The 18,644-nt window shown below is 35.9% G+C and overlaps 3 protein-coding genes, 1 long non-coding RNA gene and 1 pseudogene across 9 annotated transcripts; 2 read left to right on the top strand and 3 right to left on the bottom strand.

Annotated features, from left to right (window-relative positions):
• The first annotated feature begins 662 nt into the window (after nucleotides 1-662).
• LOC104722345 (beta-galactosidase 12) lies at nucleotides 663-5,460 on the top strand. 2 transcript variants are annotated; one of them, XM_010440493.3, is made up of 18 exons: nucleotides 663-933; nucleotides 1,199-1,294; nucleotides 1,388-1,500; nucleotides 1,589-1,655; nucleotides 1,753-1,845; nucleotides 1,960-2,103; nucleotides 2,672-2,760; nucleotides 2,876-2,981; nucleotides 3,061-3,145; nucleotides 3,238-3,356; nucleotides 3,436-3,597; nucleotides 3,689-3,870; nucleotides 3,982-4,091; nucleotides 4,168-4,277; nucleotides 4,372-4,482; nucleotides 4,590-4,700; nucleotides 4,812-5,017; nucleotides 5,113-5,460. In XM_010440493.3, the coding sequence occupies exons 1-18, from the start codon at nucleotides 760-762 to the stop codon at nucleotides 5,219-5,221; spliced, it is 2,187 nt and encodes a 728-aa protein (XP_010438795.2). In that variant the 5' UTR covers nucleotides 663-759; the 3' UTR covers nucleotides 5,222-5,460. The 2 variants fall into 2 exon arrangements, with proteins under 2 accessions (XP_010438795.2, XP_010438797.2); XM_010440495.3 differs by having other exon boundaries at nucleotides 664-933; nucleotides 3,695-3,870.
• LOC104722344 (uncharacterized) lies at nucleotides 2,675-5,741 on the bottom strand. 2 transcript variants are annotated; one of them, XR_015572059.1, is made up of 7 exons: nucleotides 5,638-5,741; nucleotides 4,797-5,279; nucleotides 3,634-4,690; nucleotides 3,408-3,562; nucleotides 3,253-3,324; nucleotides 3,079-3,164; nucleotides 2,675-3,002 (listed from the first exon to the last, which is right to left on the bottom strand). It is a non-coding gene; the product is annotated as an uncharacterized LOC104722344 (long non-coding RNA). The 2 variants fall into 2 exon arrangements; XR_757183.3 differs by having other exon boundaries at nucleotides 3,408-3,566.
• Nucleotides 5,742-7,460: 1,719 nt separating this feature from the next.
• On the top strand, nucleotides 7,461-8,988 carry LOC104722346 (pathogen-associated molecular patterns-induced protein A70 pseudogene; annotated as a pseudogene). Its single transcript, XR_015572601.1, has one exon. The product of XR_015572601.1 is annotated as a pathogen-associated molecular patterns-induced protein A70 pseudogene (transcript).
• A 2,095-nt stretch (nucleotides 8,989-11,083) lies between these two features.
• LOC104722347 (regulatory protein NPR2) lies at nucleotides 11,084-13,852 on the bottom strand. The gene is made up of 4 exons (XM_010440497.3): nucleotides 12,864-13,852; nucleotides 12,038-12,776; nucleotides 11,776-11,970; nucleotides 11,084-11,705 (listed from the first exon to the last, which is right to left on the bottom strand). Exons 1-4 carry the CDS (start codon nucleotides 13,422-13,424, stop codon nucleotides 11,362-11,364), a joined length of 1,839 nt encoding a protein of 612 aa, XP_010438799.1. The 5' UTR covers nucleotides 13,425-13,852; the 3' UTR covers nucleotides 11,084-11,361.
• A 562-nt stretch (nucleotides 13,853-14,414) lies between these two features.
• On the bottom strand, nucleotides 14,415-17,684 carry LOC104722353 (nucleosome assembly protein 1;1). Of its 3 annotated transcripts, XM_010440502.3 has the most exons (13): nucleotides 17,539-17,671; nucleotides 17,395-17,498; nucleotides 17,227-17,270; nucleotides 16,917-17,012; nucleotides 16,710-16,802; nucleotides 16,428-16,515; nucleotides 16,269-16,330; nucleotides 15,993-16,177; nucleotides 15,705-15,882; nucleotides 15,583-15,626; nucleotides 15,243-15,444; nucleotides 15,124-15,141; nucleotides 14,415-14,719 (listed from the first exon to the last, which is right to left on the bottom strand). In XM_010440502.3, the coding sequence occupies exons 2-13, from the start codon at nucleotides 17,441-17,443 to the stop codon at nucleotides 14,648-14,650; spliced, it is 1,131 nt and encodes a 376-aa protein (XP_010438804.1). In that variant the 5' UTR covers nucleotides 17,444-17,498; nucleotides 17,539-17,671; the 3' UTR covers nucleotides 14,415-14,647. The 3 variants fall into 3 exon arrangements, with proteins under 3 accessions (XP_010438804.1, XP_087331718.1, XP_010438805.1); XM_087475592.1 differs by lacking the exon at nucleotides 15,124-15,141 and having other exon boundaries at nucleotides 15,236-15,444; nucleotides 17,395-17,684; XM_010440503.3 differs by lacking the exon at nucleotides 15,124-15,141 and having other exon boundaries at nucleotides 17,395-17,681.
• Nucleotides 17,685-18,644: the final 960 nt, after the last annotated feature.

The following is an 18,644-nucleotide window of genomic DNA, read 5'->3' on the forward strand; positions in this document are numbered from 1 at the left end:
TAAATTATAGAATTAAAGCCTTCCAATATAAATGAATAAATTATATATTAACTAATTTCAGAAATTATAATTAGCATATCCGAATATGTGTTTGGAAATTATTCACTTGCATATTCTATCCACAGTTATATGTGCACTACATATATAATGTAAGTGTTCTACAGAGTAACATGATCTGTTTAAAAAAACACACTAATGCGGTGCACGAGAACAACTAATTTAATTTATCAAATTCTAAATGAAAACAATTAATTGATATATACATCAAACCAATACTATTCTATATATATAAATACACAAATGTGATGGACTATGGATCAAAACCTAGATAACATTGTAACATCTATATTAAAAATCAAAGAACTTAATTATTTTATCAAAAATCATTAAAATTAGTTATGAAAGGAAAATTTTCTTTCATGGTAAAATACTGGATAAACTCAATAACTATTTACAACTATACAAAGTCAAAATTTAATAAACAACCACAAAATAACAAACAATTATAACATAATTTTTAAATTTAAAATCTTTTTAAAATATAGTCCCGCGGTGTACCGCGGGTTAAAATCTAGTTTATGATAAAAGATAGAATAATAAGATGGCATGCTTGTCAACCTTAATCTATAAATAGCTTCAAGAACCTCATAACTCCAAACCCACACTAATACTTTCGGTGGTATCTTCTTCTTTTCCAGTTTCTCCAAAAAAAAAACAAAAAAAAACATCCAAAGGTTGGATATATATATAAGGGAAAATATGGGGTTAAATTCGAGGGACAAAACCTGGATATTTCTGGGGGTTCTTTGTTGTTCATCTTTGATTTGTTCAGTTAAAGCAACCGTCACTTACGATCGTAAAGCTGTGATCATTAATGGTCAGAGAAGGATCCTTCTATCTGGCTCCGTTCACTACCCAAGAAGCACGCCTGAGGTATACTCTTTAATTTTTGTAAATACATAGAAAACAATCTTGTGTTTTAGTATATGTAATTATGTATGGTTAAGCAGAATCTTAATTATTATTCTATGCATATTTTCTGCGTTCTTATTGGATCTTTGTTCCCAAAGATTTTTTTTGGACACATGGGTTTTGCTTATAGTCACTATTTCATTACAAATTATGTTTTTTTTTGTACGTATAAGATAATTTAAAAATTAAGAAAAAAATGTCCTGAAATGCTCTGTTCTATATGCAGATGTGGCCTGATCTTATACAGAAGGCCAAAGATGGTGGTTTGGATGTTATACAGACTTATGTATTTTGGAATGGACATGAACCTTCTCCTGGACAAGTAATCACTATAATTTATATTATTTTGACTCATAAATCAAAACTATATAGCTTGGTCGTTACTAATGCTTTTCTATTTCTTTTTCTGCTTTAGTATTATTTTGAGGACAGATATGATTTGGTTAAGTTCATCAAGCTGGTACAACAAGCTGGTCTTTACGTTCATCTCAGAATTGGTCCTTATGTTTGCGCTGAATGGAACTTTGGGTAAGTTATACGTTCTATAAAGTGAGACTGTCCCTTACTTTAATATAATTATTGATTATTGATTTGATTATGTTTATATGGTTTTCAGAGGGTTTCCTGTTTGGCTTAAATATGTTCCCGGTATGGTATTTAGGACCGACAATGAACCTTTCCAGGTCTAAAACTTCTCTCATTTTCTTTTCAAATGCTCTTAAGCATCCATTTTTTAGGGTGTTTTATTAACTAAAAAAGATTGGTTTGATAATGAAAAAGGCTGCAATGCAAAAATTTACTGCGAAGATTGTGGGGATGATGAAAGAAGAAAAATTGTTTGAGACTCAAGGAGGACCCATCATTCTGTCACAGGTTTGTATGTTTTCGTATTAGCTTATTACACAATGTCAGTAGTATCCAAGTGAATCTTTTGTTTTTTGAAACGATATTTTCATTGTATGTGTATGAAAATTAAAAAATGGGCAGATAGAGAATGAGTATGGACCAATAGAGTGGGAGATAGGTGCACCGGGGAAGGCATACACAAAATGGGCAGCTGAAATGGCAGAAGGACTCTCCACAGGTGTCCCATGGATTATGTGCAAGCAAGATGATGTTCCTAACTCTATTGTATGTTCTTCTTCCTTTTATCTCTCCCTTTAATTATTACTTATTTGCTTTCTTTTTTAACCTGGTTATATATATTCTTTAAGCAAAAGAAGAAGTTTTGTTTATTACTTTTTTTTTTCTTTTCTATTGTTTGAAATATTTTCTTGTCTTCTCTTATATTTTCCTATCAATAATACATATATGATATATACCTAACAAATTATTATATAGGTAAACAAAAGAAGATGTGTTTGTTTATCATTTCTTTGTTTGAATTAGGTGCTTGAATCATCTTTCCTTATTTAGTTTTCTTGGTAGCATTACTAACTTTATTCGCTGTTCTCTTTTGACGTAAAATTCTCTTTTCTTGTTAGAAACTGTCGTGTGTTATGTATATCAGGTTTTGTAAATAACGTTACTCACAATTTATTTGGTTTCCTTTTTTCTCATATTTTTTCTGTTACACGGAGTGACCAACTATAAAGAGAAAACGAATGGGATCCATGTTGTTTTCTTATTTTATACAACTCTTTTACAAAATTAAATTAAAGGTTTTACCCTAATTCGTTTCTTTTTACTTGCTCGACAGATAAACACATGCAATGGGTTTTATTGTGAGAATTTCAAACCAAACTCGGACAATAAGCCGAAAATGTGGACAGAGAACTGGACTGGTTGGTAAGTCACACAACATAATTGTCCCTCCCCCTCTAAAAAAAGTATATTACTATTCAATACAAATATGAATATCTAAGACCAAAATCAACGTATCGTTATGCAAATGATTTACCAGGTTGACGGAGTTTGGAGGTGCGGTACCATACAGACCAGCCGAAGACATTGCCTTCTCCGTGGCACGATTCATACAGAACGGTGGCTCTTTCATGAATTACTATATGGTAACTTCATATCCTCTATTGCTGAAATAAGAGACACAAGATTTGATTACCAATGGAGTGGGGAAATGTTTTTAAACAGTACCATGGAGGAACGAACTTTGATAGAACAGCCGGTGAATTCGTCACCACCAGCTATGACTATGATGCTCCTCTTGATGAATACGGTAACTCAACTTTCATCACCTGAAAAACAGAATGGTAACAAACATATCAAACCATTGTCTAATACCTTTTTGTTGGGTTATTTGTTCAAAAGGGTTACCGAGAGAACCTAAGTATAGTCACTTGAAAAGGCTGCATAAGGTCATCAAGCTCTGTGAACCAGCATTGGTCTCTGCTGATCCTACAGTCACATCACTTGGAGATAAACAAGAGGTAATGCAAATTAAATAAGCATGGAAAAACTTTCAAAAAGAAGTTATTTACCTGTTTCTTTGCTTGTTTTGTTTTACAGGCTCATGTGTTCAAGTCTAACTCATCTTGTGCTGCTTTTCTCTCAAACTACAACGCTAGCTCTGCTGCAAGAGTCTTGTTTGGTGGATTTCCATATGATCTGCCTCCTTGGTCTGTCAGTATTCTACCTGACTGCAAAACCGAGTATTACAACACTGCTAAGGTAAATCAACCTAAAAAAACTTCTTGAACACGTAACCTTGTTGATACGTCAGGGGTGATGGTATCACTGAGATTGACCTCCGTGTTACAAGGTACAGGTCCGTGGACCAAGCATACACATGAAAATGGTTTCCACAAACACACAATTCTCTTGGGGGTCATACAATGAAGAGATTCCTTCTGCATATGACAATAGTACCTTTTCCAAAGATGGGCTTGTGGAACAGATAAGCATGACCAGAGACAAGACGGACTATTTCTGGTATCTGAATGAGTGAGTAATACTTGAAAACTCTTGACTTGCTGTAATCTCCCTATCTCTCTCACATTCTCGCTAACTCTATGGGCGAACTCACCGGTTGTGTTTGTTTGCGGATATAATCAGCCTTACGATCAGTCCTGATGAGAAATTCCTAAAGACTGGTGAAGACCCTCTTCTTACTATTGCGTCATCTGGGCATGCTCTTCATGTATTCGTTAATGGTCAACTTGCAGGTAATATATATTAAGATAGGCCAAAATCATCCTCATGCTAAGCTTGTCTTTGCTAAAAATCCTTTCTTCGTTTCAGGAACTGCCTATGGATCACTGGAGCAACCAAAGCTAACATTTAGTCAGAAGATCAAATTATATGCAGGAGTCAACAAACTTGCTCTGTTGAGTACTGCAGCGGGTCTGCCGGTTAGTTCTCTCAATAAACTAACTAGCTCTCTCTGCGCTTTCTGCCTATATACTACTGATCATGTTCTGAGCTTTGTGGTCTTTATTGTCACAGAACGTTGGCGTGCATTATGAGACTTGGAATACTGGGGTTCTTGGTCCAGTGACACTGCAGGGAGTTAACTCTGGAACATGGGACATGTCTAAATGGAAATGGTCTTACAAGGTCCTCCTAAAATTCAAGAGAAACGAGTTTTGACTTCCCTGTAGCCTCATCTTACCAACCATCATAACAATGAAATAAACATATATGTTCTTTTGTGTTTCAAGCAGATTGGTACTAAGGGTGAAGCTATGAGCATTCAGACCGTAACCGGGAGCTCCAGCGTGGAATGGAAAGAAGGAACATTGGTGGCCAAAAAGCAACCCTTGACCTGGTACAAGGTAAGAGAAGCAGAAGGATTGATGAATCATGTCACCACACCAACATTGTTATATTAATATGATGAAAAAATGAAAGCAATGGGATGGTATTCTTACCATATATTTTTGCAGTCTACTTTTGACACACCAGTAGGCAATGAACCATTGGCTTTAGACATGAACTCAATGGGGAAAGGAAAAATATGGATAAATGGACAGAACATCGGACGCCACTGGCCTGCATATACAGCTCGTGGGAAATGCGAACGGTGCAGCTATGCCGGGACTTTCACCGAAAAGAAATGTTTGAGTAACTGTGGACAAGCTTCTCAAAGATGGTGAGCAAAACTGCCTAACCTCTGCTCCTGTCTTCTTTTTAATCTTTTAATACAAAATTTGACTCAAAAGGTTTGAACTTTTTCTTGTTTTACAGGTACCATGTGCCTCGTTCATGGCTGAAGCCAACTAATAACATTGTCATTGTACTTGAAGAATGGGGTGGTGAACCCAATGGGATCTCTCTTGTAAACAGAAGAGCCTAATAATAGTTTTCTCTCTAACTCCCATTTTTTTCAGGTTAAAACCTGTTTCTTTGTGTCTCTGCAATCAAATTGTAAGATACAGATTATATGTACATGTAGTATTACTGGGAATTATTGGCTCATATGGATGAAAATATTGAAAACTATCCCAATCCTGGCTATTAATATATTGCAAGTGAATGTATATTTATTACAGAATAATATTTATAAAAAAAAAAAAACAAAGCATTTGAATTTCATTTTCTTTTCTATCTTCATCTCAGTCTTCTGAAACAATGTGATCCATAAATACACTACAGTCGTTGATTGAAGATCATAAGACGATACAAATTGTCTCCATCAGAGATATTCAATAATCAAATCGAAAAAAGCTATAATTCTCTTTACAAAATCACGCAAATAGGGAAAACACTGACCTGAGGTGCCTTGAAGGGGATTTAGACCAGAAGCTTAACTCAAGAACCACCCGCCGATGTCCAGAGTCGGAGCACGGTTTAAGCTCCGTGACCACATTGCTCTTTTCTTCACTATCGAAATTTTTGGGCCTTTGGGCCACAAAAAAGCCCATATAAAGGAAAAAACAAAACTTTTACGGGAGACATTTGGACTTTTCGACAATACGACCAAACAAAACACGAGTTTAACTGCAAGAAGTGCAGGTTACAGTTTTTGAAATTTGTAAAAGCTTTTTGTTTATTTTTATAAGCGTTGTTAAACAGATAATGTAATGGTTAAAAGTATGTGAATGCGGACTAATCTTGTCGGCGATTGTAAAGCCTGTGGTTGGTTACTAACAACATCTCATAAATTATTCTTGGTCAATCAGTAGTGAACTGAACATTCAGTGTTCTTGGTCTCTTTGGTCTTTGGGCATGTTCATAGGATAAGCGGCTTGTCGTTACTATGACATCATTTCAATATTATATACGACTCCTTTGAATACTATATACATATGATCAGCGACTTTGTCGTTAGTATATCTTCATTTGAATGTTATATACTAAACGACTCAAAAGGAGTTGTGATATTATATAATCGTTCGACCAACCGGATACGTAATGCTTCTTCAAGTTGCTTGTTAGTGTTTTTTGCCATGTCGTTTCTTTAATCCTAACTTGACTTTCTGGAAAGATTAAAAAGCTTGTGAGGATCCTCTCCTCCACTGGCTGCATCGATATGTAGAAGACAAACACACACGATTCTCTGTTTCTTTCTTTCTTTTTCCTTCACTTTCCTTTTCTGTACGTCTTTTTTCCTCTTTTGTATTTTTTTTCCTAACTTTTTTTTAATTAACATAGAAATGATCTAAAGAAAACGCGACATTAAAGAGGTAAACGAAAATGACAATCACGTGGCCAAATTTTCTGATACAAAAAAACTTAAACACATTTTATCTATCATATGTAAATATGCACAAGAGTAACGATGTAACAATCGTTCAAGGATCAAAATATGAGCTTAAAGTTTGTGTGAAACAATGAATACCACGGCAAACAATGATGGATCTAACAAAATATTCATGAGAGTCAGGGATATAAATTATATTTAGGTTTGGAGTGTTATCGGTTATATTTTATATTGATGACTGATGTCATCTGTAATATACGTCACTGTAATTATTAGTTATATAAGTTTGTCAACTATATTTGTTTTAATTTACAAAAGCAACTATTTAAAGTTGAAACTCCTTTAAAAATAGAAATTAAAAGTGTAAAGACAATAAGTAAATTATCAAGTAATGAAAAAGCGGAAAAAAAAATGTAAAGGATGATTTATGTAAAAAGCAATTAATTTTATATTGTGTTGGAAAGAAGAAAAGAAACTAGAATGAACAACTTTACAATTAAAAAAAAAAAAACTAGAATAGAAATAATAAATAATTAAGAACATGTGATATTAGAGAAAAACAATATTGTCAAAAGAAAAATGAATGCTCGGAGAAGAGGATGATTATTTACGAGTCACGGGGTTAACATACTGACTTTTTTCTTTGGATGTACAGACTTTTGATGGGATCAGGGTAGAACTTTTGTAGCCATTTTTATATACTAATAAAAATTGATGTTAAGGAATAATTAAAGTTTAGTAGGATTATGGATTACCTTTAACATTAAGTCAATACTCATAAATTATGAGTCATCAGTAGTCTGTAAGAAATGGATTTACCTATTTCAAATGGATGATCTCCTCTACGAAATAATACTAAACAGACAATGCGATTTGAATGATATTACGTTGGACCTTCGAAAATCTTGTATTCATGATCTGTACAAATTTGTACTTATCCGAAGTTTTGAACTCGACGTCTGACATAAAAACAATTTTTTTTACAAAAAGACTACTAATCACATGACCAGAACATATATACTGTGAAACATCTGACTTTATTACAAAACAATCAATATTAAAAGACAAACTAAGAAAAATTACGTAAAAAGAAAAACAATAAAAGAAAGACCCATCCATAAATACAAATCTAAGGCAAGCTCATTAATGATTAACCAAGACAAAAAAATTATCTCTAATATAAATATTATCCATTACTTCACCCTTCACTCTCCGACACACACACAACAACAACAACACAACAATGGAGCTAGTTACAAGCTTGACCAGCTGGTTAACTCCGACCACTCTCTTCCTCCTCCTCAATTTCACAATCGGCACCATCTTCATCGCCAACCGTTTCAGCTCCTCCGGTTCAAGAAAACACAACCCGCATCAAGACGGTTTCCGGTCGGGTCATGACCAAGGCCAGGCAAGGTTCGGCAGACCTCCTTCGCTCATAGACAGAGTCAAGTCCATCAACTTCAGTCTCTACAATTCTCATCCATCAGAATCCGAGATCCACTTCTCCGGGTCGGATCATAACCCGAACCCACCTCCTTCTCTCTTTCAACGGGTCAGATCCTTCAACATGCCTTCCTTCAAGTTCCCACAACACAATTCCGAAGGAGACTACGCTGCTTACAATCTCATGACCCGACCCGAAGAGATTAACCGGGTCGACGACCCGATCGACAAGATACCGGAGAATGACGTCACGACTGAACCTAGAGTCGGAGCTCCATCACTCTTGCAGCGGGTAAAATCCATAAAGCTTCCTTCTTTATACAGATCCGAGCCAGATCCGATCCCCGAGGAGACAAAGCCGACGAGGACGAAGTCGGAGTCGAGCAAACCGGTGAAGAAGAATAAGAAGAAAGCTACGGCGAAGAAGATGACGAAATCGGCTAGCGAGAGATACACCGGACGGGAAGAAGAGACGGTTGAGGCCGTGGAGAAGAGTCGACCGGAGACAATGAGAGCTGAGATAACGACGCCGATGGTCGACGGAGGAGGAGAAGAAGGTGTGGACGATAAAGCTTCAAACTTCATCAACAAGTTCAAGCAGCAGCTTAAGCTACAGAGGCTAGATTCGTTCCTAAGGTACAGAGAGATGCTCAAGAACGAGTAAACCAAAAAAAAAGCTTAAAATTACGTTTTTGTCCTTCGTCGGAATTTGTTTTTAGAACCTGGTGGTAAATACGCCTGAATCTGAAGGGCTTTTAGGTCATTTCGACACATCTGTTTTAGTTTGTTTGCTAGATTTGGTGATGACTGGTTATGACAAAACTAGTATGTGTCGTGTGCGTAATTGCTGGATCTGGACATCTGAGTTCCACTTAATCTTTTGTCGTTTATTTACTCGGTGGTAAAAGTAGTTTAATGCTGTTTTTATTACGTGGAAACAATTATTCTAATTATTACTAGTATTATTTTCTGTATGCATCGATTGTTGCGACCGAAGAAGAACATTCATCGATATACTTTAATTCCCTCGTCACATATTCTAATAATTACTTATATCTTATTGTTTCTTTAATGTAATGAATTGTTTATTTAAGAAAATTATTGTTAATGAATTGTTTATCAACTGGGATTCATTTTGGGTACGGAGTTGTTATCAGCCACTATTTATTCAACTACTAATGACAAAGACTGTTCTAATTACATGCTTCTCGTAAAATCACATGCTTATATGTTATATTACCATAAATTGATGAAGCTTTTAGTCTTCTGACAAAATATCTAGTGAAGGATAATAATGACAAGAATATAGTTCTAGAATTTAGAAGACGATATATATTTGAGGTAATTAAGAAATAAAAAAGCAGTCGACTTTAAGAAAGAAAATGAGTTTGAAACATGTTTTGGACTTCTTTTACACATGCACGACAACATGCATAATTTTGTTCAGTGTTATGAAATATTTCTATGTAGACCTCTACCGATTTTATAATCTATAAGAAATTAATGCTTTAATTATTTTGGATGTAGGTCTTTCGTTTTAAAATTATATATAGACAATGACTAGTATTTGTATTTATTTTAATTTCATTCTTTTTAATTATAAAACTCAAAGATCCTTATTCGAATGCTACTAGTGGCATTTTTCTGGATTTAGATAATTGTGCAATACCAAAACAAGTCTGGCCGAGTCAAATTGCAAGTGACATGCACAACAATATGTACATGTCGCTTGCTGTATCAAATTTTTTGAATCCAAGAAGCATTGAAGCTGCTGGCCAGAATATTCCCTCATTTTGTGGAAGAGCTCAAGAACTACAGAATTAGAGTCTACACTATTTTTTCTAGTAAAATATATTTATTAATGATTTAGTTTTTTTTTAATTAAACTGAAACAATTTATAGTTGTTTGTTTGCTTGGACTTTTTAGTTAAACCACAAACAACAAACTTCAAACTTCTCTCCAGAATATGTGTTTGGACCCATTGAAACCCAGAGCCAGCAAATATGGTTTTAATATCTGGTGATGGAGATTTTGCATGGTGGGAGGCTACAACATGATGATTGTACAAATTTTTAGGAGTTCAAACTTCGATCTGAAAGTCACATCAAAATTTATCTAGAATTGGGCGAGCTTGGAGAGTGGGCAAGGAAAGGTACTCTCGATTGAAGAATAAATCAAGATGCGATCAAAATTTATTCACTTGAGAGAGGACGGAGATACTCCTCCTTTCATAAAATGTGACTTCTGTCACCAGCCTCTCAACCTCAAAAACTGATTTGCCCAGCATGCTCCTATTCTCTCGACTATTTATTGAACTACTAATGACAAAGACGGTTCTAATTACATGCTTATATATTCTTCGTTAAATTATATGCATGCTTATATGTTATCACTATACATTGATGAAGCTTTTAGTCTTCTGACCAAAAAACTAGTGAAGAATAATAATGACAAGAATATAGTTCTAGAATTTAGAAGACAATATATATTTGAGGTAATTAAGAAGAAAAAAAAGCAGTAGACTTTAAGAAAGAAAATGAGTTTGAAACATGTTTTGGACTTCTTTTACACATGCGTGCTATGTTATCAGTACAACATGCATAAATTTTGTTCAGTATTATGAAATATTTCTATATAGAACTCTAGTTCACCAAATTGAGGTTATATACAGTTTTAGTAAACCCTATAATTTAGTGTCAAATAGCAAAGTGACAAGTGGCCATTTTCAAGTCACTATCTCTAAGATTCAAAATCAGTCGTACTTGAATTCGTATGTCGGTAGTTACAGCCCTCTAGAACCTAAAGGGTTTTGTCACTGTCCTTAGTTTTGAAGAATGATCCCACGGTTCACGTGTTGTGAAAGAGAATTTTATAATAGTCACGTGAGTTTCACATAGGCTGAGAGCCTCTCTCTGTGTTAGAGTGTCTTTTCTGCATCGTCTCATCATTTGTCTTGTTCGATTTTGTGGTGGAAACAGAGGACTGGTGCCAAAGCCATGATCATGATGTAATGACAAACCTTGATAAATAACTATAGGAGTTTGGATATAGATTTTTAAACACGTGTATGAATAAAATGGTTATTTATTAGAATGTATCACACTAAAAAACAATCTCTTGAGTGAACTGAATCCATAGAACAAGTGCGTTTGTTCTTGTTACAGAATTACAATATTTGTATGAAACGCACTTGGAGCAGGATGCAAAAAGTGAAGAACAAAACTATACTCACAGATGAGAGAGAGAGAGAGAGTAACAAATATACATGTGGTACGTATACAAAAAAACTTACATAGGGATGGCCAAAACTCTCATCCTGTTTCAAAACATATGAGACATCACATTTTTAGTTGGAGGAGTGAAATGTGACATGATTTTTCATTCCCGAACTCCCGTTCCGGCAAGGTTGTTTCACAAAATCTCGTCTGTCCACTCTCAGGCGCCGATGATGAGAGAGTTTACTATTAGACCTCATCGCAGATGTAGGTTTCGATGTGGAAGACTTGCCAAATTCCTCCTTGCCCTCACTGAAGGTCTTCATCAAAGTCTCTTGTAGTTCCATGTACCTTTGCTTCTTCTGAAGCCGTTTCTCAGGAGTGTCTTCTTCTACGCTAGCGAGATAATTCAAGTCTTCCGTGTCCATAAAGTGATCCAGCGAACAGCGTGGGAAATAGCGTTTCCCCAGGTCCACTAAAAAAAACATCATTAGATTTCTTTCTTGGTAAGAAAAGAGATGTGACATATTGTAAGAAATTCATACCGGTGTCACAAAGTGCTCTTAGTCTACTCAAATGCTTTTCTTGGATTATGAACGGTGCCATGTTTAGGTCCAGTGATGTCCGCTTTGGATCTGCAGGCTCGAGACTAGAAGCTGTAAACTCGCATGTTTCATCCAATTTGACGATTTCCATTACAATTACAGCTTCCACTGGAAAGAGAATTTTAGCCAATGCAACTGAAAAGGACATAGCGTTAGCCAACTCAACCGGAACTTGATTTTCAAGTGAAGGAAGAAAAAGTACCTCGATTCTCATAATAGAGCAACCTCATCTTCAGTTCCTCGGGAGTCACTGGAAGAGAAGGTGAAGCTTCTCTAGGCAACTGATATTCTAGTTTTTGTGCATGCTCAAGTACCTCTATACATAATCCACCTTTGAGAGAAGGCTTACCTTGCTCTGTAGTAGTATTGTAATCATCCGCTTTAGTGAGTCTTTTTGCAATCACGAGAGCGGTTCTACCATCTAACGTTGTATCCAAAGCATTTGCACCTTTTGTCAACAGAGATACTATCAGCTTCGGCTCCTTCCGTATCGCAGCAACATGAAGAACAGTGTACCCTCTTGGATTTCTACGGTTAACATCCGCAAGCTCTAAGTTGATAAGATCATACGCTGTCTTCACATCGCAATGCGCGACAGCGAAATGAAGAGCATACGACTCATCAAGATTAGTGTGTCCTTCTGTCAAAAGCATCTTGACAAGCTCAACGTCATCCGAGTCGAGTGCCTTGTATATATTCTTGACATGTTTTTTAAGTTCAGGTGGCTCTAAAAAAAACTCTTTACGTATGTAAGTGAATTGCTTGACAATGTGTTGCGGTAAAGACTTGTCAAGACTAACAAATTCCATATCAGACTTTGCAATAATCTTTATGCATCTATCAAGAAGCTTCTTGTATGCTTTAGGACATAGAGTATCAAGCTTTAATATAACCAAGATGTCTTCTACCACAATTTTGTCTACAATATCCAAGAACTGTCTCTGAAAAAATGCAAATAGAGAAGCCTTAAAAAAACGAAATTGCTTTTGTCTTTTTCTTAATGCTATGGTTCAGTTTGTGTTCTTTACCTCATACAGAGTCATTAGCTCTGGAATCTGGAAAACGAAAGCCAAATAGAGAACCTCGACCATGAAATCCACCACCGGCCGGCAAGCCACGTGATAGCAATCGTCATCTACGCAATCAGAAGCTCCTCTCGGCGGCGGCCTCACTCTGCCGCTGTAGACGTAAGCAAAAACAGCCATCACGGAGTCAAAGCCGACTTCGTAGTCCTTGGCGATCTCTTTAAGCTCGATCTTGATCACGGCGGTGGATCTTTGGTTCTTGGCGGCAGCTGCGGTGGCTAAAGCGCTTTTGAAGACGGGAACTCTCGCCGAAAGAATACAACGGTGGAAAGAAACTTCCCGGCCGCCGGAGAGAACGAGCTTAGCGTCAGTGTAAAAAGTCTCCGGGGAGTCGAAAACAGACTCGAGACAGTTGGAGAGAAGCTGAAGCGCTGCTACCTCCGATGATGTGAGGACATCCGAAGGGTAATCGATAGATGACTCGGCTGCGAAGAAGCTGCTGTTGCCGCTTGTGTTGCTTATTTCGTAGGAATCAGAGAATCTAACGGTGTTTGTGGCCATCATCACAAAAAAATAATAAAAAAAAAACAGAGTCGGAAGCAACAGAGACAAAACAGAGTCGGAGACAACTGAAACAAAAAAAAAACAGAGTCGGAGACAAGTGTTGGAATTTCAAGAAACAAAGACAAAAACACTCATTTTTTTAATCGAAGAACTTATCATCAATGGTCTGTGTCGAGACTAGAGAGCAGCACCTTTGGTGTAAGTTTCTTCGAAACTGGAAAGGTTTTATAAAGGGAGAAAATACTCTGAATGAAGCGGTTTTTTTGGTTTCTATCTCTCTTTGCATGTTTACAATTTACAAAACAGTGACTGTTCGACTTTGTCTTTTTTGCCCAATTTCTTCTCTACACTTTCATTCTTTTTAAAAAAGCAACATCTGATTCTCATTTCTTGACTACCAAAATTTCCACACATAGTATAAAAAAGCTGAATCGAATGGACAAGTCAGATAACATATTTAATACTAGCATTCTACGCATTAGTGATACGATTAGTATTTGATTAGGCGGAGGCATTTAATTAGTCAAACTTATTCATCATACTGATTTTGACAGATTTAGACTTTTGACTAAAATTTGGTCATAGTCCAATCTTCTTATAATTTAGCCTTACACAACAAAATGGTTAACATTGAAAAATCATAGCCAGTAAACAAACGAATATTTATCGTTCCCACTACAACTCAATACAACAAACTTGGTTAATTTATACACCAGACTGTTTGGTTGATTGACCCAAAAACTTAAAGTTAAGAAACCTCTCTTTCGTCAACAAAGATTAGTCATTCACCTACATTAAATCAAAACTATCATCAAATACGGAAGGAGTTTTTAAACACTACGATACTAGACGAATTCAGGCCCGGCACATCATCCAGAAAGCACTAAAATTGCTTGCTTCTACAGATCCAACTTCATATTAAATAAAAACAAAAAAAAATATCAAACATTATGTCCATTTCGAACAGAACAATGAAGTAGTCAAGGCAGAGACTGAGAAAGGGGTGATTCATTGTTCATAAATTTAAGTGCTTCCAAGAAAATAAACACCAAAAGAAAAAATAATCAAAACTCTTTTGAGCATCATCAAATAAGGAGACGAATTTCACTATAAACCCAAAACTTTTTCTCAATCCCCATCCTCCAAGAACAGAGAATGGCCCACATATATCATAGATTTTTTCACACGTTCTTTTTTTGTGTGTGTTTGGTAGAGCATAGAGATTACTGTTGCTTGCATTCAGGTGGCCTCTCACCTTGTTGACCCTCACCAACTATCTGAGATCTCCCTCCCTTCTGCAGTCCAAACAAAGAAAAAGCAAACGATTATCACATTTGTCACAGACATAGACACAACTACAATATGAATGAAAATGAATAAAGTGATCCAAGAGCTTGTCTAGTCTCTGCTGTGTCATTAGTGTGTCGTTCTCAAAGTCACGCATAACTACCTAATTACATATTCATGCTTTGTTAGTCTTGCTTGGTTACTTCCAGCAATCTATATGATTCATGGACGTCTAGAGGCTACATTTCCTATATATATTCTAGAGTTTCATGACCATGCTCAGCCTGAAATTTCTTGTGTTTCTTGATAGTTTACGACTTTCAAGGATTGCTCGAGTGTTTGATTATTCGGCAGGAACTTTGGGGTTTCAATCAAATAAAAACTTTTTAGATTGAAAATGTCGGTTACATACCTTGTTTCCGATTAATGGCTGCAAAAAACATTTAAGCGAATTCAATTGATTAGTAAAAACTAAACTGGCAGGTAAATTTCAAAAAACAAAGGAAACAAAGTACTTGGGGCACTGTATACCTTCTTTTTGGTCTTGCTTTCTTCCTCATCCTCATCATCATCCTCCTCATCCTCATCATCATCTTCGTCTTCCTCATCCTCTTCATCATCCTCATCAATGTCATCTTCTTCGTCATCATCTAATTCATAGTCATCTGCTTCCACAGCCTCACCAGTAAACCATGAGACTGCACGAGGGATAATTTTTTCCCGGATTGTAGATCTGCAGGAAGCAAGAACTACTTGTGATCAGAATATCAATGAAGGGATCATAATATTTGCAGCTGATAAAGTAGACCCATGACTAAAAAACAAACTCACAACACAACAGAATAAGAAGTATGTTAAGAGAAGGACGAACCCAATGTCATAATCTTGTTCCATCAGATTTTGAAGGTCCTCAGCCTGCATCAAAGAATGTGAGGCATTACTAAATGCGTTAAATTAAGGGATGACAGATCTGTCTAACAATAGTTATCTTACTCTGTCCTCGTCGATATCTTCATCTTCATCTGGGACTTCTGGAGGACTGAAGAAGTTGAAGAAGCTTGCACAATCTTCGGTTTTGATGATTGGTTTGGCATTCTTTGAACCTTTCTTAGGCTTCTTCTTAAGAATCTTCTGAGTTAGGCATTTTCCAGGATACCAATCAATTTCTGTCCTGAAATGAAGGGAAAAAAAGAAAGAAATCAATACAAGTAAAGAAATTGTCTACAGCTCAGTGCAGTCAGTTAAGCAGAATGTAGTTTGCAGAAGAGCATGAGCAGTTACCCTATAGCCTTCTCAAGTAGTGGCTCATCTTCATCAATCATATGATAAGACTTTGTCAAAACGGTGTTTTTAAAATACGGATTGGAGTCGAATAAAAACTCAAGTTTGAATCCTTTAGGTTCTTCAATCTTGCACCACTTAATATCTTTAAGATAGTTGAGAGCTCCTTCATCACGCTCTGTGACCTGGCATGTAGGACAATAAGCTATACTCATTTTCCTTGGTTATGACTGGGAGTGTTTACAAAATGAACACGAAAATTGCATATAGGCTAACCTCCTCAGAAGTAACTTCATTATTTTTCAGGGCAGTCAACCAGAAACTTGGAACTCCTTTCTCTGGATAGAATACATTGAAACATGTTAAACAAAATTTGTCTTTCCAAAGTGATAAAAACAAAACAAACAAAGAAGACAATTGTGTTCATGAAGATACCTTCTGCAGTTTTTTCCTCTCCTTGGTCGACCTTCGTATCCTCTGGAGCCAGTTCAACTTCAACAGTTCCATTCACAATCTCATAACGCTGTGTCATTACAAGATGCCAAGTAGAATTCATGATTTTTAGATACATATATATAACTAAAGATAAGTAAACACAAGCAACAAGAGTATAAACAGATTCCCATTGATTTTCATTGCTTTGGTTTAGTTAGATGGTTTGAACTACCACGAAGCTCACCAAAAAATAAAAATTAAACTTTCTCCATAAAAAATTACCTTATTATACAAAGGCTGGTACAATGTCTCATATTTAGCTTCAAGAATAGCTCTCTCCTCACGGAACTTTGCCTCTAGTTCATCATGTTGGCTCTGCGTGGAAACAAGTCATCAGTAGTAATCAAAAACGCAACACCTTACTTTTGAGAATAAAACAAAAGCTCCATCAAATAGCTCACAAATAAATGTGAAAGAAATTTTCCTAACCTGAATATCCCTCAAGGCATCAACACGCTTTCTTACATTAGGAGTGAGATTCTCGAGCACATCAGAACGCTGACCAGCCAGATTCTGCAGCTTGTTCTGTGAAATTAACATATTTATAAACAAACAACTAAAAAAAAAAAAAAAACAATCTTTACAGAACCCATAAGCTATCATTACATATACCAAAGATACAGACTTTAAATAGACACTCTGAGTAAAGGTAACTCAAAATCCTTCATAATCATTCAATAGCTACCTTAAAGGATGGTTTTTTTTTTTTAAGAAGAAGAAGGATATAAAAAGAACTAACCTTAAGAGCGTTCACAAGGCCAGCTCTATCCTCGCCTTGAAGAGCTGAAACAGCAAAAACATAAATCAAGAGTCAGAAGAACCACGACGATGAAAGTAGTGAAAACAGAGGGAATTAGCGGTTAAGCAGCTTTGGCAAAAAGAAGCGCAGAGGAGAAATTAAACCAACCAGCAGTAAGATTGGCGACGCTGAAGTTGTTGTCCTTGTCGCTGCTCATTGTTTTTTTGAAGATTTGGAGACGAAAAGGTTTTTGAAAGTGAGAGATAAGAAAAAGAGAGAGAGAGAGAGAGAGAGAGAGAGAGAGAGAGAGAGAGAGAGAGAGAGAGAGAGAGAGAGAGAGGTTTCAAGGAGAAAAGCAGACAAAGGGTTTTTGGGAGGCGACTCTCTCTTAATTCTTAACCCTTAAAATCTCTCGCTCTCTCTTTCTTTCTTTCTTTTACTCCCCTCCCTCTCGTACCAAATTATAAAACCTAGTGTAACTGCCATTTTAATTTATTTAATTACTATTTTTCAGTTCTTAATTTATATCAGATTTTTCAAACAATTTGAAAACTTTGATTTCTACAAAAGAAAAAAAAATGTCAATAACCTTAGATTAATATTTCTTTGTATTCAGACATTGAATTGTTTTGTGTGTTAAAAACAATTAAAATACTAAAAAGAGAATGTATGATTTCTAGATTCTTTAAAAAAAAACAAAAAAACAAACAAACTCCCATTGCAAAAGCAAGTAGTGTGCACTGTGCAACAATGGTTTCATATATTCCAAACCAACAGTGTTTTTGCAAACAAATAGTATAATCGGAGACAAAACAATTTAGGTTTTCTTTTATTTATTGGGTCTACTAAGTAATAACTTCACCAAGGCCCATTTTAAAATAGATTCTCTCTTGTATAATAGTATGCTACACTAGATGGGTCTTCCAAGTTCAATAATCTGAAATCCGAAAAATCTGATCCGATCCAAACCGAAAATTCGAACGCCTATGGCTAGTTACTACTATAAAATTCACATGCCATAATTTGGTGTAGCTCACCGCGAGTTCAAACGAATTAAACGATCTCTATGTACCTAATTGAATTCTACCAGAAAAAAAAAACATGAGACAAACTCAAGCTAATCAGAAAACTGTACATTCACACCCTATTAAAAGCAAAAAGAGAAAGCTCCCACTTAGTAGAAGAAACATTTTATAGCTTTTACGTCACGCGTAGCAAACACACCCTGGTAAGTGAGCCATTTAAAGAATCAAATAAACTTTTTTTTTCTACCATTAAAAAAGCAAGGAAACAATACTATCAAAATGTGGGGTAGACATGTTAATTCTAAAACCGGTTCTAGGTTTAGTTGTTAATTCAGTTCGAGCCTTCGAGGTCACTAATCATTATAGCTGAGCGGTGATTTGGTGAGCGGTTTG

This window comes from Camelina sativa, chromosome 11 (assembly GCF_030686135.1).
Source record: "Camelina sativa cultivar CO46 ecotype springtype chromosome 11, ASM3068613v1".
Classification (NCBI taxonomy): Eukaryota; Viridiplantae; Streptophyta; class Magnoliopsida; order Brassicales; family Brassicaceae; genus Camelina; species Camelina sativa.

Coding starts and splice junctions, on each gene's coding strand:
- LOC104722347 (XM_010440497.3), bottom strand. CDS start 13,424: ATGATGGCCACAAACACCGTTAGATTCTCTGATTCCTACGAAATAAGC. Junction 11,971..12,037: donor GCTCTATTATGAGAATCGAG/GTACTTTTTCTT, acceptor TGTCCTTTTCAG/TTGCATTGGCTAAAATTCTC. Junction 11,706..11,775: donor AAGAGCACTTTGTGACACCG/GTATGAATTTCT, acceptor TGTTTTTTTTAG/TGGACCTGGGGAAACGCTAT.
- LOC104722353 (XM_010440502.3), bottom strand. CDS start 17,443: ATGAGCAGCGACAAGGACAACAACTTCAGCGTCGCCAATCTTACTGCT. Junction 16,516..16,709: donor ACCAGCCTTTGTATAATAAG/GTAATTTTTTAT, acceptor GTAATGACACAG/CGTTATGAGATTGTGAATGG. Junction 16,331..16,427: donor AGAGGAAAAAACTGCAGAAG/GTATCTTCATGA, acceptor TATTCTATCCAG/AGAAAGGAGTTCCAAGTTTC.
- LOC104722345 (XM_010440493.3), top strand. CDS start 760: ATGGGGTTAAATTCGAGGGACAAAACCTGGATATTTCTGGGGGTTCTT. Junction 1,295..1,387: donor ATGAACCTTCTCCTGGACAA/GTAATCACTATA, acceptor TTTCTGCTTTAG/TATTATTTTGAGGACAGATA. Junction 4,483..4,589: donor AATGGAAATGGTCTTACAAG/GTCCTCCTAAAA, acceptor TGTTTCAAGCAG/ATTGGTACTAAGGGTGAAGC.